This window comes from Macrobrachium rosenbergii, chromosome 42 (assembly GCF_040412425.1).
Source record: "Macrobrachium rosenbergii isolate ZJJX-2024 chromosome 42, ASM4041242v1, whole genome shotgun sequence".
Taxonomy (NCBI): Eukaryota; Metazoa; Arthropoda; class Malacostraca; order Decapoda; family Palaemonidae; genus Macrobrachium; species Macrobrachium rosenbergii.
In genome coordinates, this window is record NC_089782.1 from 14,116,493 (window position 1) to 14,135,550 (window position 19,058).

A 19,058-nucleotide genomic window follows, 5' to 3' on the forward strand; every position below is an offset into this window, starting at 1 on the left:
TTATATTTTTTCTCCCCTTATTCTCAGAAGGTCCCAGTTTTTTGTGAAATGTGGTGAATGTCCTTGTTGGTTGGCCAAAATGAGAATTAAAAGAACAAATGCAAGGTTTTAACTTTTGTCAGTAGTGTCCCACATGCATTTTATACATTTTTCATAGCAGAGATGGAATGTATTTTAGTATTTAGCTGTAGGATAGTACGTTCACTCATTTACTCTGGTTCCTGGTTATTTTTCCCCATCACAGATTTTTCTTTTATCATTTTTTTCTAGTGGATAATGGATGCGTTAGTGTGTAATGGGCTTGGAATCTACTGTGGTCTGCAGACTCTTAAGTATTTCTCCATGAAGACGTATCACTGGCGAGGACTTTGGAACATACCTTCCTACAGGTAAAGGGATTTGAGACCTTCCATCATATTCACTTTGGCACCACAAGTCGTTTGTACAAATCTGGCTCCTAATTTTCCATGTTTCTAATTGTTGTTGAGAAGAGATCATTCAGTTCTGTGTTCATTGCATAGTGTGAATAATAATAACTGCATTTTGATGATAAAAATTAATGTGGCTCATGTCTTTGTATGCATTAAGTATTTCCCTTGACTGTGCGAGGTAGTCTTAAGAGAATGATGTAGAAATTGGAAAAACTGCACACTTAAGAATGTCAGTACAATATGTAGTTTTGGATGATGTTTTGCTGTTTGGGTTTTACACACCTCACCATTGATATCCCTTAGCATCAATCAGTCAAGCACTCCTGTTTGTCAACCAGAATCATAAGAATCAATTCAATTTAGAATTAAGGCAGGTTACTTTTGTAATGTGAATACCATACAGTAAAAGTTTTTCTTCCAGAAAGCCTTATTTTCCAATTTAACTTTGAAGCAGAAGCATTGAAGACAGCCAGCATTTTGATATATTGTATTATTGTTAATCAAAGATTGTAAGTCTTCTTCATAGGATTCCTTTGATTACATCCACTGTATAATAAGTTAATATTGAATCTCACTAGTAATGACTAACAGTTATTAGCAAATATTTTATTGTAAAGTATTCTGTAACTGAACATAGGTAATTAGTGCTTTTCAAATGGAACATTAAACTTTTGATTTCTTGTGTCAGCTGAGGTTGTGCTCTTACAATCACAGTAGGGTTTTGGTGTGCCTCATATTCTTTTCCTCTTGTTTTCTTTTCCCATATGGTTACCTAACTTTTGACATTTTTCCCACTTTTGGCCATCATTTAAGTTTAAACCATATGGGCTAGCTTTGCTAGAGACCAGAAATTTGACTCAGTAGTCAGGGTAAGCAAACTGTGCAAAATAACTTTTGAAGTTCATGAATTAATAGATGTATGATTGGCAGGACTTTCCCCCACTTGGGGAAAGCTGTCTGTCTCACCACACGAAGCTTGTGCTTCTTTGCTTTGTTCCTTCAGCAACAGGTATAAGGATCAACTTCTTTAGAATTTACCTCCTTTTCATGACTTTATTCTTTCATCACTGTATGATTTTGTTTGAGTTTAGCATTTTTTAAATGCGTTGTATTTACATATTTTTATCTGTTGGTGATGGATTGGTTAGTGTGCTGTTGTAACTGTAGCTGTATTCAAATATAGTATTTACTTCAGCTTTCATTATACAGATAAAATTTGTTGTGTGAAAACTCTATTAAGGATACCATAAAAGAAATTATTTATAATTTATATGACTATATAATTTTTGGTGTGTAACAAATCTCGTAAACCAGTAATACACTCTTCTCGTCCTGTACGGTTCATGTATGTCTTGGGTTTGCAACAGTTTTAAGAAATGAGAGCTTTTAGACGGTGAGACAGGGCTCACTTGTGGGGCTGGTCTTGTCTTTTATCTAACTACAGCTATACTTATTTACATGAGCTGTATCCATGTGGGAGGTACCACATACAGTAGAGATGTTGCAGAAGTTTCTTTGTAGTAAACCAATGGTCCTCAGGTGCATTGCTTTTCACCTATTAATTTTCATCTGTTTCCTTTGATCTCTTCCCACTTGGTTGTCCAAGACCCATGAGAGTCTTGATATGTGACCTTTTTGTCTTGTTAAAGATATTGATAGTGAATAACAAAAGCTACTTCTAACTCCTTTTTTGTTCCTGTATCTAATATAATAGTTAAAACCCCTATAAAAGGATGGTTATCCCAATAGCAAACCTGTTTCCATTGTCTTATAGATAAGATGATGAGCAAAGGACACAGTAGAGCAACCAGTGCCTATCCTTTTTTGGAGGAAGTATGAATTTGTCAGCACTGTTTAAACATTTTACCCTCATGAGATTATGGTAGTCTTCACTTAAAAGATTTGAGAGTGTTTTGTCAGTTGTTATAACTGGTAATGTTAGAAGTACCATATTTAAATACATACACCTATTGTTTAAGGGGAAATCATGTGCAGTTTTTATGTATGGGTGGCTAAGTGTTGACAGTATTGACAGCTGAAGCATTGTTGCAGCCTAAGTATATTGCTCTCTTTTACTCTTCATTTGTTATTTGTGCCTCAAGTCACTTAGCTGCCAAGATTCTTCAGCTTCTGTTTTGATCCAGATTTCACCACTAATTTGAAATTGAATCATTTAGGCATGTACCATGCACCCATAAAAGGAGACATTCACATTTCTGATCTAGGAATTTGTTATAATGTTCTAGATGAATTGTGTTGATCTCCACTCACAGCAAGCACTGTGGGAGTTGAGTATGTTTGCTCACTGAATAATGTAAATCATTATTATTCTTGAATATCTCAGCAGTATGGTGTCAGTGGAATGGTTGTTGGCAGTTTCTTTGGCAGTATGTTTTTGAACATATGTTGTACAAGCTACTTGTCTTGATTTGATCTGTAATGGTATCCTAATAAAATTAACTTTGCTTGTTTTGGTTGTTTTGTAATGGGAGCTATATGGTCCCTGCAAATTATTTGTTTCTGTGCCCTTCAGCAAAGCATTTCTCCCCACTGGCACCCAGTGTGAGAAATTTTCCATGCTCAGTTATCACATGACATTCGGCATTGATTTGATCTCTCAGTTTTCAAGAGGAATAAGCTGAGTAAAATTTTAAATGAACATTTGTTAAGAATGATTGAAGGTAGACCAAAAGTACTGTGAAAAGCAGTTGCTTGAATTGGAATGCAGCAATAGGGGTAGCTGAATGAATGTATTAACTTGGGGCAACAAAATGTATGAGGTAGATAAAGAGGGTAAGGAATTAACTTGTAATAACTTTTGTTGTTTTTCCTATTAAGGTTCTTTAATTTTCCAAAATTTCAAAAAGAACTTGCACCAAATTATTTTAATATACATGTTGGTAAGGTATTTGATATGTAGTATTTAGATTTCCTGCACAGTTAGCCTAAGAATTAATGTTTTGTTTTGTTAGGTGATCTGCTTCAGATGAAGTATTGAATATTAACCAGAAAAAGGTTGATAATCTGAATAATTGTAGAACAAAAACTGGGTAAAGAACTTCGTTACGATCCCGGTGATACTAATTCATATGTTACAGAAATTATTTTTAAAAAAGCAGATGAAGCAGTGTGTTAATAGTTGGGGAAATGGCAAAGAATGTAGCATTAAATTTTTAGCCTTTTAAGTTTTAAAAACATTGCACCTTAATGGTTAAGGTCTGAATGCATTTCTTTACCTGGCCTGAGTTTCAGTGCTTCATGGAAAAGGAAAGTACCTATTTCATTCTAACTGGAATTTTTAAGGATTTTAGTGAAAATCCTATTAAATGGCACAGGAACTTCAGAAATTAGACATTCTTTGTAGGAAATTGTAATACAGAAATTAACGTATTGAGAATTTGCGTTATCATTTTGTCATTCAGTGATAAGAAATTACTATTCAGAAATTGTCTTCATTGTATGTCCCTTGTATTTCTGTAGATCTGGTAAATGTGATCAGGAGATTTTATTTATATTTTGTCTTTTCATGCATACATATATTACATTTTTTGTCTTACAATCCTTTAAATATTTAAGGTGTATAAAAAGCTGGTACAGATGTTGCAGTATTCTTGATTCCTGCTCTTGTTGGCATTAAGAGCAGTGAACACCCAGATAAAACAGCCAAATCTGCAACTACTATGACAAGACCAAATGTAGCTATTCTTGTCAGTGTTTATTTAACTTCCGTAAAATCTGTTTTCTTAAATAAAAGACAGACTTTATAACAAAATAACTCTGATCAAACCCATTGTTTAATATGGTTCTGGGAAATCATCGCTCTGTTGATGACCTGACAGATGAGGCAAAAGGGAGGGAAGGCGTAAGCGTCCAGATTGTCCACTTGAATCAATGTTACTGATTTGATGATTGACCCACACCAAGTTCCTTTCTGTAGAAAATTAGGGCATACAGTACAATAACAGTCACAAATATTTTTTGTGTGAATGTAGAAATATGGAAACAAATTTAGAAAATTTTATCAGAAACCTTGTCATTTTTTGTTTATTCATTTGTAAAATTTTTAAAACAAAGCCTCTGCATCCTCCCTGCATCATTTAAATTATAAATCAGGGGTCTACTTAAACTACTGAACGCTAGTAATAATTCACAATAAGTTCAATGGATTTTATGAATTGCCTGAATATAATTTAGTTACTGCTCAATAATTTGTGATGCTGGTTGACAAAGTCATTGAGAATCAATGTCAGTGGCTAATATATGAGTTGGTTGTTGGCTGCATGGTAACAGTAGTATGGTGACAATAATGGCGTTTATGATTGCTAACTTATCTGTTGTAGGATTAACACTTTAATACAGGAGTGGTGGCAATAGTGTAAATACATTTTCTCATTAGCAAAGCAAGATTTATTATGTATATTTTTGTTTACCAAGTACTGTATTTAAAAATAAGTAGTATTTTTCTATTGTTCATTTAAGTCCAAGGGAGAGTATTTTCATGTAGCATTTGGAGTAATTGCAATAGATACAAAATATTGTAATTGGATTGTATTAAGTGCATAAATGTTATGTTTATATAAGTAACTTACCAAGTAATTATATAGCTATAGTTTCTGACTAGCACAGCAGCTTAAATTCAAAATTTGTGGTAGCACTTCAATTGTTTAGTGTAGGTGACCAGTCCCACCCACTAATGGGAATACTAGGAACGACTTAACAGACAATCTCATTTTGTTTCTGCCGTGCTTGATGTAAACATCGAGTACTTGCAGCAGCTTTGTTCATTATTTTCCGGTTATATAACTGGACTTTGTTGAAGTATTACCGCTTTTTTAGAGTAGCCTTCAAGCTGAAAGCTTTCGGGATCAGCTTTTTCATGTTTTTTGTTATTTTTAGTTGTTTCAAGCTCATCAATTTTCTCGCTCCTGTAGTGCATTTGCAGTCATGATTAAACATTTACTTATCACACTTACCTTTGCAGAACTGAAAAAGTGTAATGGCAGAAATGTAGTAGGAGAGAAATTATGCTTAATATTTTAGTTGCGATGAGCTTTAGGAAGAGAAGACATTATCGACAGCCGAGAACCGTGCTCCAATACTTGCTTCGGCAGTGCGTACAGGCAGTCCCTGGTTTACGACGGGTCCAGCTTATGACGTTCCGAGGTTATGGCGCTTTTCAAATATATTCATCTGAAATTATTTCCCGGTTTAAGACGCATGTTCTGGGGTTATGATGCATCATACGCCGATCCGACGGAAGAAATATGGCTCCAAAACGGCAGAATAATAAAAATTTGGAGGTTTTTTGATGAAAAACTCAATAAAAAATGCAGTTTACATCGTTTTCAATACACCCAAAGCATTAAAAGTAAGGTTTAGGACGATTTTCGGTTTACGACGTGGCGGAAAAACTGGAACCCCGTCGTAAACTGGGTACTGCCTGTATACTGAAATCAAACTGGCTTCCAGCTCACCTGGCGCCAGCTACAACCTGGTGCCAGTTCATACTATGAGCGCCCAGGAGCGCCCGCTAGCTCCCAAGCTACTAGCTCGCGTGGTGGCCAGCCCTCTTGGTGCCAACTACTGTCTGGCGCCCAGCTCTCCTGGCACCAACTACAGTCTGGCACCCAGCTCTCCTGGCACCAACTACAGTCTGGTGCCCAGCTCTCCTGGCGCCAGCTACAGCCTGGCACCAGCCCAGAGCACTCAGCGCCAGCTCTCGCATCCATTTTTTCTCTCCTGCTACCAGCCCTCCTATTTTTTTTTATCCACTTCCTCCTGTGCCTGGCTCCCTCGCTTCCTTCCCATGACACTGCCAGTCTTGTGTTTGGGTTAACAGAAAATTAACCTTGTAACAGTGAAGTGTTGTGCAGTGGAGGAGGTGATTATCCGGCCCGTTGGTTCTCCTAGACCTAAGTCACTGTCATACTCCTCTAAACCTGGGAGGAGTCTTACTGAAGTCCAGTGGAGGCTAGTAGGAAGTCCCCTGGGTAGTTGCCCCTCAGTCAAACCTGTTGCACACTCCCAGGTATCAACAGACAGCTACCGAAAAGGCATCTTGATGGATGTATAGTGGAAGAGGTGGTTGCTTGTCCTGCTGACTCTCTAGATAAAAGTCCCTGTCAGACTTTCTTAAACCTAGGGGGAGGCACACTGGAGGTCCAAGGGAAGTTGGTGGGGTTTGCCAATGGGTAGTTGCCCCCTCAGTCGAACCTGTAGTACATTCCCAGGTGTCGGCAGACAGCCACCGGAAAGGTGTCTTGATGGATGTACATATTTACAGTGAATCCCCCGTATTTGCGGGGGATGCGTACCGCACCCCCCGTGAATAGCTAAAATCCGCGAATACTTAAAACCCCTCTAAAAACACTTAGAACTGCCCATTTTGATAGTTTAAACACAAGAAAATGCTTATACCTGAGTATTTTAAGTTTTATCACAAAAAGTGCATTTATTCATGAAAATTATATGAAAATAGAGTAATTAGTGAATATTTCTCAGTGAAAAATAGCGCGAATAATGGGTAGATATGTTCCACAGAGAAACCCGCGAATGCATGAGTCCGTGAATCATGAGAACGCGAATACTGGGGGTTTACTGTATAATGTTAGACAGCCACTGGAAAGGTGTCTTGATAGATGTGGAGTGTTATCATCACTCATCGAAGTGACGTCTTCCTGAGCGCCTGGCGCCATTCTACAAGTGACTGGCACCATTTATTGTTCTCTAGGTGCCTATTCCCAAACGCAGCGACAACCTACAGAGCTCCCATTGCCCACTCTCATGTGCCCGGCACCAGCCTTGTAGTGTCTGGTGCCAGTTCCTCTTTAGTACTCGGCGCCCGTCTTTGCTAAGAACACACCATTGTTCTTTCTTGAGTGCCAGTCTCCGATTGAATGCCTGGCTCCAGCTTTTCAAATGGCCGGCGCTAGTCCCCAGTCACCAGGTGCCAACTCTTCAGTATCAGACTCCCACCTGTGAGCGCCATACAGGCCGCTCACAAGTGTTTTGGCTCTCTTCAGTATGTTCCACCTTCATCTAGAGTTCAAGACGAGCCAACGTTGCTCCCTTTTAATGACAATTAGGGTCTCGGAGTCCTGTCCTTGCAGCTGGGGACTTTTATATCCCGAATTTATGAGCTTGTTGAAGAAATCTCCCACCTCTGGCATTTTCTTTGTCCAACAAGCAGTCTCAGAGAGTTGGGAGTCTGATTTTTGTTGAAAAGGGAGCAAGACAAGTGTCTATGGACTTTTCTCTCTCTGGTGTTTCAACGGAACTAGACCTCCCTGTCGAAGGTCTTGTCAAGATTTTTTAAGTACAGTATAAGGTTTTTTTTCTTGACTGGCAGCAGGGGCTTAGGGTAAGAAGATAGAAGACTCCCAAGTGTTGGCCAAGAGACATTACCTCAGATTGTCCCTTAGTCCTGTCCTGTACAGACATGGACAGTTGAGTTGGTTTTTAGCCCTTTCCACTTTTCTTTGGAGTCTCAAGAAGAGAGAGCAATCAGTCGCCATCAGCCCTGTTATTTTTGCATGCAGACCTACATCACCTCTTCCTCAGAACACAGCCTCTGTCACAAGAGTCAGCTTTTTGGATGTTAGTCTCAACTCGCAGAATTTTCAGGCTTTCCGTCTGCTTACAGAATCACAGCTACTTTCAGATGGTCTGCTTATTTCTAACCCCTTTTTTCTTCTTACTCGGAACATTAGTAGATGAGTCTACTTGGGACTGTGCCGTCCACCGAGACGTTAGACAAGTTAGATAGACTTCATGTGAGTTTTGCAATTCCATCATCCAGTTCTGAGGTTTCCTGCCCAGACAGAAAGTTCCGTAACGTTGTTTGGTTCTTCACGGCCACTTAAGATAAGTGCAGTTGTCGGTTGCCATTCTCTGGTTCCTGTCAAGTGGTGAGGAAGTTAGCTTCACCTCACAGCCTTCCTGCAGTTTCGCTGTGGTCTCTGCTGTCTCTTCCTCTGTCCGACTTCCTTTGGAATGGTGATACCTTCTTTCCTGAGTGTTCCTTTGTTGGAAGACCTTACTTGGGATCCAAGCTAGAGGAGAAAGCGCCTTGAACCCTCTCGGACCAGCGCTCCTTAGTGGCGCCCATTCCTGAGTGCCTGGAACCAACTTCCAAGCTCCTGGTGCCGATTTCTGAATGTCCAATGCCAGTTCCAGAGTGCTCAGCACTTATCTAGCCAGTACAGGCAGTCCCCAGTTATTGGGTGGGGGGGGTTCTGCTCTGACGGTGTGATGATAACCCAAAATCACCAATAATAAAAAATCAGAGATTTTTGGGGCTTATTGGCGCCGAAAAGCACTGAAAATTGCGTTATCGCCGCCTCTGTTAGGTATGTATCGACGCCAATAAGCGGAAATCAGCGATTTTTGGCGCTGAAAATTGCCGATTTTCATTGCTAGACAAGCCCCGTAAAACTGGATCGCCGATAACCGGCAACTGCTTGTACTAGGCTCCTGCCGCTGAATGCCTAGCACCTACTCACGGACTATTTTTTTGTTTAAAGGATTGTGTCTGACTGCGGAAGATTTCGTAACTCCTGTTTTTAGGCAAGGCCACTGTTTCCCGTGCCCAGGCTTTTGTTTCCCTTATGGACTTTTCAAGCCTTTTATAATAAGCGTGCCAGATATTAGTTTCTGCCATGTACAGTTCCACATATGTTTTTGGCCTGTACGAGGTGTTGTTGTTGAGTCCACGGAAGGTGTTATCGAGTCCAAATAAGAAGTCGAGCCCGCACGGATATCAAGACTCTGCAACTAGTCCATACAGTTGTCTGTGAGTTTGCATAATGATCTGCAAGTTTGCTTGGTTGCTTGGTAGTCCGCAGGGTCATCAGCAAGCCTGCATGGCCCATAGCTCCCATTTTCTCTTCGAATAGAGAATGAAGTTCAAGACGGAGACCAACCAGACAGTCCTGTTGTCCATTCTCCAGGGCGATTGGATGGAGACATTGTATATGCAGGATACTTCCTTCTATGTCCATGTCCGGATTTCAGAGGGTATCTCAGGTCCATCTTACAAGACAGGATCTTTCAGTTCAGGGATCAAGGCTTCGGCCTCTATGGCACAAGTCTTCTCTCAAGTCCTCGCCCCTCTTACATTTGATTCACTTTCTGGCTATGAACGTCAGTTTTTCCTGGACGACTGACTTCTTTGACTCCCTTCGAAGGAAAAAAGGCTTGAAGGTTTTGAACACAAGTCAACTGGGACAGGGAAACACAGCCGGACACTATCATTTTTTCCCAAAGGCCCGGATTAAAAGTCGGACCTACAGTGGTGGCTGTCTGAACTAACTGTTGGAAGGGAAGTTCCTTCACCCTCTGAGACTAGTCTTAGATGTCTTCTCAATGCCTTGATCTGGGTCGGGGAGCCCACTTGTGGAGCCTGGAAGGCCAACTAATAAGTTCTGGCAGATGAACTGAACCGTCAGAAACTTGTTCTTACTACCAAGTGGATCTTGAATCCCCTGGTCTGTCGGGATCTGTGGAATCTATGGGGCAGGCCGACTAGCATGGGCAGCAGACTCGTGCTGCAAGTTTGATCCGATTTGGACCCCTAAGTCTTTTCCGCCTCCAACATCATCAAGGAAGTGCTGAACAAGTTTCAGGCTCATCATAATGTTATGATGACCCTCATAGCCCTGTCTGACCCATGAAATAATGATTTCCAAACCTGCCACGGTTGTTGGTGGACTCTCCATGGCTCCTCCCCCAATCCATGTCTACTCAGTCAACCTCATTTCAAGAGATACCACCAGGGTGGCCCGCTTCTTTCCGGATGGGCCTCAGACTGTCCGGTAGCTCATCAGAATGAAGGGGTTTTTTCTAAACGTACTATAGGGACTATTACAACACAGACGTCAATCTGCTAGCTCCGTCTACCAGAATAAGTGAGCGATTTTCCGTAGCTGGTGTCTCAGACTCTACGTCCCTCCTTTCGAAACATCTGTGACCCGAATTGCAGATTGCCTCTTTTATCTGAGTAGATCTAGAATATCTCGTATTCCTCCACTAAGGCATGTCGAGCTACGTTTAACACAGTTTTTAAGCAACTTCATTAAGTCCTTTGTCTAGTCCAAGCAAGGAAGGAAATTTGTCCTCCTGGAACCTGGATGCAGTATTGAAGTGACTGACAGGTCCCTCTTTTGATTTACTTCGCTCCTCTTCTCGGAAAGGACCTTACCCAGAAGGCTATCTTCCTGGTGACCTTGGCTTCTGCTAAAATGTTTTAGTGAGATCCAAGCCATCCCTCTAGAGTAGGTCTTTTTCACAAGGAGGCACTGTTTGTTTGTTCACCCTTGGATTTTAGCCTAAAACAAGGACCTATCCAAGACTTGCATCTGTTCTTTCTCCCTTAAGAACATAACAGACATCCTTGGCTCTGGGGAAGAGTAGAGAGCCCTCTGTCCAGTTGGAGTTTTCAGGTATTACCCGAGCAGTACTGGAAGAGCAGAGGGCCATCCATAACCTATAGTGTTCTGGCAAGGACCCATTTCGACCTCTAAAAACGCATTGTACTTCATCCTAAATGGACTTTTATTTCTGAGACCTCTGTCAGATTCAGGAGAGCATTTTGCATACCTAAGTGAAAGCTAAAGTTGTCAGAGCAGCTTCTACCTTATTAGCTTGCAGGCACAATATGCTCCTTACTTCCATTCTGCGATCAACCTACTTGAAGTGTAATCGATCTTCGCTTCTCACCATTTTCAATGAAAGTTAAAACAATGCTAAAATTTTCCAGTACCTTGTGACCATTGTTAGTAACTGGCATGGTATCGTGGGAGGAAGCATAGGATTTTCTCCTACAGTCCCTTCACCTTGTAGTAAGGCGTCGGGTTTTGGGAGCTGCAGGTTACAATGTACCTGGAGCACCCACCACACTCAGTGGACGGGTTGTGGTTTTATTTCAGTGTAGGTGACAGTATTGTGTGGTTGTTTTTTATATTGGTATTGCGCCCAGGGCAAGGGCACCTATTGATGCTTTGCTAGCCATCGGAATAGTACTTTGCTGCAAAGCTCCTATTTAAGTAGAGGCGCTCCACAGCTAAACCGCTAAGCCACTACAGGTTAAGATGAGCACCAACCAGAGTCAGTATTCTCCTGCAGTAGTTCTCTTAACTGATAAGGGAAAAACAAGCATTGTTTTCACTGGTAGCAAGTTTTCTATTTTAAATTCATTGCATGACTTCAATGTTTTGGAGTAGAATATGTCCATGTATCCCACCTCCTATCAGTTTGGAGTCAGCTATATATCACTTGTTAGGTTACTTACATGAAAATGACATTTTGTAGTAAAATAAACTTTTATACATACTTCCCAAGTAATTACAAAATCAGAGCCAACCCTCCTCCCCTCTGATAGACATAAGGCACAAACAGAATGAGGTTGTGTGCTAAGTCGTTCCTAATATTCCCGTTAGTGGGCGGGACTGGTCACCTACACTAAACAAACAAAGTGCTACCAGGAATTCTGAATGTAAGCTGCCGTGCTAGTTAGAAACTATAACTGTGTAATTATAGTACTTGGTAAGTATATATAACTTTATTTTATTATAAAAATGTAATTTTCATAATTATTTGTATGTTGTTTGTAAATGTAAAGAATTATGTCAATGGAAAAATATTCATAAATAAAAAAATTCTTCCTTTGATGATAGAAAACTGAAACTAAAAAGTAAGCTTGAGAAAGTTTAATATTATGTACTGTTCCTGGCAAATTAAGTGTCTTAAGATGAAAAGGTGTTGGTAATGGCACACTAAAACAGTCAACTGACTATTTTGAAAAGCAAGATTCAGCTGATTATTAATTTTAATAATTAGGTAACAAATTGTATTTGGGTTCAATATTAAGGATTTTATTATATGTAATAATAATCATAATGGTATAGGGATCCTATGTAGGGACAGTAACAGATATGTATCTTTAGTTACTATTAGTGTAAATAATGGAGTGAAAAATCACAGTATCACTTTGTACTTTATATAAGGTTGTAATTCTCAGCTATTGATAGCAGATTTTGTTGCAATTAACCTTGAGTTAGATTATTTTATTGCTGACATCAGGTGGCTGATGTAACTTGTTTTTCAATGAAGATAGCATCAAGAAAATGAAGATTTGAGTTGGTAATATTATTGTTAACGCTTTAACCTAATTTTAAGCCAGTTTCCCATTCTTTTTGAAGTCTTAACTTTGTGTATTACCAGTAATACCAGACATCTTTCTCACCTTTCTATCTACATACTGTTTACAGCATTTCTCTTTTAATTTTATTCTCCAAATAGAGGCAAGTTACGGCGTATAATGGCACAATTTGGGCCATACGTTTGGGTGGACTATGACTGGAAACCCCTGTCCTCGCTAGGCCGATGGTTTTCTATGCTTGGAATTATTGCTGTGGTGAGTCAGTCTGTACAAGTTTGAGGAAGCCCAAATACCTGAACATAATTTTACTTCTTTGCTGTCCTTGTCTTTTTTACATATGGATATTTTGTGCTGTGGAATAACTGCACATTGTGAATGATGATGATGTTGCACATTGTGAATGATGATGGTGTTAATGTCCTTTTATGAAAAAAGCTGAGAAAAACGAAGTACCATATTAAGTTACAAAAGAAATAGCGGTGTACTTTACTTTTCATCCATTCCCTTTTGTCTCTTCTCACTTAGCAATAGAACATTCTTTAAATTTGATTTTTTCCATTTCAATTCTCATTTAAGAATAATTTTCCAGGCAAGACCTTGAAGAGGCTAACAGTGTAACCCAGCAGTTTCAGTTAAACAACTTTACAATAATAATATCAAGAGTAGTGAAAGACAGTCATCATTTAAGGAACCAAACAGATTATTTTTTTATTGGTAAATTGCTTTGTAAACATCTTGAAGGGAACTCGGACTATAGAAACATCTCCTGTAGACCAAAGACTATAGAAACATCTCCTGTAGACCAAAGATATGTTTTATATTTTGTCACACCAAGTTCTCCAGTGTGTTATGTTAGTTTTCAATAAAGCATACTAGCATAATCTACCACAATTTGTTTGTGTTTAGTATAATGCAAGATTATCACTTAGGAGGTGAATTAATGATTAAAATGTCAAATTTAATTTTCATTGTTGGCTTTCCATAAGTTTTAGTTTCTCCTGTTAAAATTTTAGGTTAGAAAAAATTATATCTCAAAGCCATCAGCCCAGTATAATGAGTAATGTGCAATTTTTTCTGTACATCAGTTTTTGCTGGCTGAGCTCAACACATTTTACTTGAAGTTTGTCCTCTGGGTGGAGCCAAGTCATTGGGCGAACCTTGTCCGCCTTGTCTTTATCCTGCCGTGGGGAGCTGTTGCCCTCAGAGAAGTATTCCAGTTTCTGGATGACCCGTGAGTACTGTTCCAAGTGTAGAATAGTGTATTTAAGGAACTGGAGCCATTATATCCATGTAAGAGGGGTAACGCCAGCATTTTTGCCTTGTACACAGTGTAAACATTACTCAGTTCTGTGCAGCTTCCATTCAGCCTCAGCTGCATTGCTTTATACTTTTCATCCATTACTATTGGTATTATGATATCCCACCTGGCTCTCCTTCTCTCATTTTACCTTATTCCAGTTTTACCTTTTATTTTAAGAAAAAAATAATCCCATGGATGATCACTATGTGTCTTCACAAATAGGATTCAGTGGGTTTTATTAAACTTTTGCATAATAATTTTAAGGAAATTAAGTCAGTTTTAATATATGCTGCAGTAAAGTATTAAATATTCAAGTACAGCAGGCCTAATCCTTTGTTTTACATATTTGACATAGCATGTTGTGAGGGCAACTTTAATATCCCCTGGCAGTGGACAATAATTGTCTTATTTTTATTTGGTAAGGTGGTAGAGACCAGAAAAGAAAGAAATCAATGCTAAGATTTTCAGACCTTCAAACATAGGTACAGAAGTGAATGATGAGTGATCAACAAAAGAAGGGAATGACTATATATTGTAATTAATTATCATTATATATATATATATATATATATATATATATATATATATATATATATATATATATATATATATATATATATATATATATATATATATATATATATATATATATATATATATATATATATATATATATATATATATATATATAGGCATATCAGAAAATGAGGTAAACTGAAAGAGCAAGGAATTGGATGAAAGAATTTTGAAATGAAGTCTTGACATATGAAACCAGAAAAAGAAAACTTGACTTCATGGTTATTTGGGCACTAGCATTAGCACTTACCCCGAGAAATTCTTGCTATCTTGCCTAGCTTAGCTATATGTTGTGATGCTTTTAAGTTTCTGTATTGCTTAACCTCTACTTTCAGAGACTGTGTGAAGTTTGGTCGTCAGTCATGGCTATTTCTTGTCATCGTCTGTACAGAATTACTAATTGTTATCAAGTTTGGGTGGGAGACTGTAACTATTCCCTTCCCCAGGTGAGTTATTTAAAAATTCTCAAGAAATGTGAAGAAAACACACGTTTGAAATTTATAATCTGTAAATCTAAACCTTCATGTTAAGCAATATAATTGTAATGGAGTACAGTATAACAAAGGTGAGGGTCCATGAGTGAGAAACTTATCTAAGAAAATTTAAGCTTAAATTTCTTGTTTCCAAATGCCACCCATTTTTGGCTTTTTCTTATCTAGTGTTTAATAAGTTAAACACTTAAAAATTGTCAGAGTTTATCCTTTCAGATTCTGATGATATCATCCAATTCTTTACCTTGGAGATTCTGTAATGTAAAATTACATCATCCAGTTCTTAACTCTAGAGAGTCTTATGATTCAAAATTACATCGTTCAGTCCTCACTGCTTGGGATTCTGATTGTAAAATTACATAATCCAGTTCTCAACTACTGAAATTCTGAATATATAAAATTACTTTGTCCAATTGAGACTGACTATAAAATTACGTCATCCAGTTCTCAACCCTTCGGATTCTATGATGTAAAATAACATAATCCAATTGTTAACCTTTGAATAGTGTGAGTAAAATTGCATAATCTAATTCTCAATCCTTGAAATTTCTCGTGGGGGGGGTTTAGTGTTGTCAATGCACCTTATGTGGTGCACTGTCAGCATTACTAAAGGCGGTTTGCAGCATCCCTTTGGGCCATAGCTTCATCCATGTTTTAACCTTTTACTTTATCTCTGTTCCCACTTCCTTTCTTCCATCTTGCTGTCCTTCCACTCCAACTCCGTCTTATCTCCTTAAGCACTGAATGACTAAAAATGCCTTAGTGCTTGGCCTTAAAGCTGAATTTTCATAAATAAATTTCACAGTCAACCTTTGAGATTCTCAAGAGAACCCTTAAACGCCGACTGGACGTATCGTACGTTGACTAAAATTGTCTGTTGGGTGCCGAGTGGACGTACCGTACGTCGACTACAAAATATTTCAACCTTCGGTGAATTTTGACTCGACTGAAATGGTCGAAAAACGCAATTGTAAGCTAAAACTCTTACATTCTAGTAATATTCAATCATTTACCTTCATTTTGCAACAAATTGGAAGTCTCTAGCACAATATTTCGATTTATGGTGAATTTTTGAAAAAACTTTTTCCTTACGTCCGCGCGGTAACTCCCCCGAAAATTTCAGAAATTCTTTCGTCATTTTGTCGTAATTTTTGCACCATTTTATATTAGCCATTACATAAAGTTTTATATATGAAAATGTGCACAATTTCATGTAAAATACAACAAAAAACAACCCATGGTTGAAGCTTTTATCAGTTTGGAAATATTTTCATATAAATCATGATAAGTGCCAAAATTTCAACCTTCGGTCAACTTTGACTCGACCGAAATGGTAAAAAACACAATTGTAAGCTAAAACTCTTACATTCTAGTAATATTCAATCATTTACCTTCATTTTGCAACAAATTGGAAGTCTCTAGCACAATATTTCGATTTATGGTGAATTTTTGAAAAAAACTTTTTCCCTACGTCCGCACCAGAAATTCTTTCGTCACGTTGTCGTAATGTATGCACCGTTTTATATTAGTCGTTACATAATGTTTTATATATGAAAATGTGCGCAATTTCATGTAGAATACAACACAAAATAACTCATGGTTGTAGCTTTTATCAGTTTTTAAATATTTTCATACAAATCACGATAACTGCCAAAATTTCAACCTTCGGTCAACTTTAACTCGACCGAAATGGTCGAAAAACACAATTGTAAGCTAAAAATCTTACATTCTAGTAATTTTCAATCATGTACCTTCATTTTGCAACAAACTGGAAGTCTCTAGCACAATATTTCGATTTATGGTGAATTTTTGAAAAAAAAAAAAAACTTTTTCCTTACGTCTGCGCGCAGTAACTCAGCCGAACATCTCAGAAATTCTTTCGTCACTTTGTCGTAATGTTTGCACCGTTTTACATTAGTCGTTATATAAAATTTTATATATGAAAATGTGCGCAATTTCATGTAGAATACAACAGAAAATAACTCATGGTTGTAGCTTTTATCAGTTTTGAAATATTTTCATACAAATCACGATAACTGCCAAAATTTCAACCTTCGGTCAACTTTAACTCGACCGAAATGGTCGAAAAACACAATTGTATGTTAAAAATCTTACATTCTAGTAATATTCAATCATTTACCTTCATTTTGCAATAAATTGGAAGTCTCTAGCACGATATTTAGATTTATGGTGAATTTTTGAAAAAAAACTTTTTCCTTACTTCCGTGTGGTAACTTGGCCGAACATCTCAGAAATTCTTTCGTCACGTTGTCATAATGTTTGCACCGTTTTATATTAGTCGTTACATAAAGTTTTATATATGAAAATGTGTGCAATTTCATGTAGAATACAACAAAAAATAACTCATGGTTGTAGCTTTTATCAGTTTGAAATATTTTCATATAAATCACGATAAGTAGAAAAAATTCTACCTTTGGTCAACTGTAACTCGACCGAAATGGTCGAAAACTACAATTGTAAGCTAAAACACTTACAGTCTTGTAATATTCAATCAGTTACCTTCATTTTGCAACAAATTGGAAGTCTCTAGCACAATATTTCGATTTATGGTGAATTTTTGAAAAAACCTTTTTTATATGTCTGAGCGTTACGATTTCATGCATCATTTTGTGATAATATTTTCTCTGTGTTGCTTTGATCGTTTTACAATTTGTTATATACCAAAATCATCGCAATTTAGTGTACAATACAACGAAATAAAAAATAACTCGTTAGCTTTAACCATTTTGCTCACAGCGCGATTTGTATACAATTATATATGAAATTTTTTTTGCAGTCATATATTTCAATATTTATATATGATAATGATATTTTTTTTCATTTCTGATGGTTGCATACTAAACTTTAGGCAATGACAAAAAAAGGAGCCAAAAATGAACTCTTAAACTTAAAAACTAAGCGTGCTGTGATTTTTTAAAAAAAAAATTTTTTTCCGCTTCAACGCTAACTCCCGAACGCCGCCGGCATACAACAGACACTTTTGTAAATAGAGGCTCGGCATTAGAGGGTTAAATTGCAGAATCCAGTTGTCAGTCTTTGAGATTCTAATGAAATAAAATTATATAATCAAATTTTCAACACTTGAGGTTCTGGTAAAATGAAATTATATCATCTGGAAAAAAAGTGGAATATATCGTACCCAAGTGCAAAATGGGAGGTACCTGCATTACAGGACAGAATTGATAATTGGCCAAAACCTGAAGTGGTTAGGAAAATTATGTACTGCATTTTACTCATATTAGTGTTACCTTGCTTTTTGTCCTTTACCTTTCATTTGCTCCTTTGTTTCTTTTTTTTTTTCAATCATCAGTCAACATACTATGAACCCAAGAGGGTTCCAAAGGGAAATCAAAGGAGACGTCAGCAGATATTAGAAAATGACACACTGTTTCCAGCAGCAGCCTGCCTAGTGTTGCAAGCAAAAACAGCTAGATCAGGGAGAAGAGTGCAGAGGGTGTTTCCATTGTAGTAAATTTCATGCAGTAAATATAGTGAACTCACTTTAAGTCTATACCACAAGTAAGTATAAGAATTGTGGCATAGACTTCAAGTCAACAGTTTGAGGTGACATTGAGTCAGCACCCAAAAACCACACTGGAGAAAGTACTCCAAACAAGGAAGAAGAAAAGTTAAAACACTTGGATATAATACCTTCATCAATAAATATCTGAGAACATTTTTTCAAAATGCCAACTTTATGAGAAACAGAGGAAGCAGTATTATTTACATGCTTCTTAGAAGTCAGTTTCTTATCAAAAGTTACACCTAAAGTTTTAAAAAGAGTCACTGACATTTAGAGCTTTACCATTTAAATGTAAATTGGGATGCAAAAGCAAGAGTGTGTTGGATCAACTAACAATCCTACTTTTGACCTTTAGATGGGTTAAGGCTCATGCCCCAAAGTCTGCTCCACTCATATGTGCCAGATCTCTATTCAAGGATTTCAGCAACCACAGACGTAATGCGTAGAGAAGGAACAACAGCTAGAAGAGTGGCATCATCAGTTTGTTCTCCAGACCCTGCCACATGTCTCTGGTACATATAGTAAATAGCAAAAGTCCAAGAATACTCCCTCGAGGAAC

General features: G+C 37.7%; 1 protein-coding gene across 2 annotated transcripts in view; it reads left to right on the top strand.

The window, feature by feature from the left end:
* LOC136827958 (phosphatidylserine synthase 2-like) overlaps positions 1–19,058 on the top strand; it is a 117,521-nt gene that overhangs the window by 80,116 nt on the left and 18,347 nt on the right. For both annotated transcript variants that reach the window (XM_067085521.1, XM_067085522.1), the window contains exons 7-10: positions 271–389; positions 12,729–12,843; positions 13,674–13,819; positions 14,800–14,910. In XM_067085521.1, the coding sequence (XP_066941622.1) occupies positions 271–389; positions 12,729–12,843; positions 13,674–13,819; positions 14,800–14,910 (491 nt within the window). The remainder of the gene's footprint in view (positions 1–270; positions 390–12,728; positions 12,844–13,673; positions 13,820–14,799; positions 14,911–19,058) is intronic.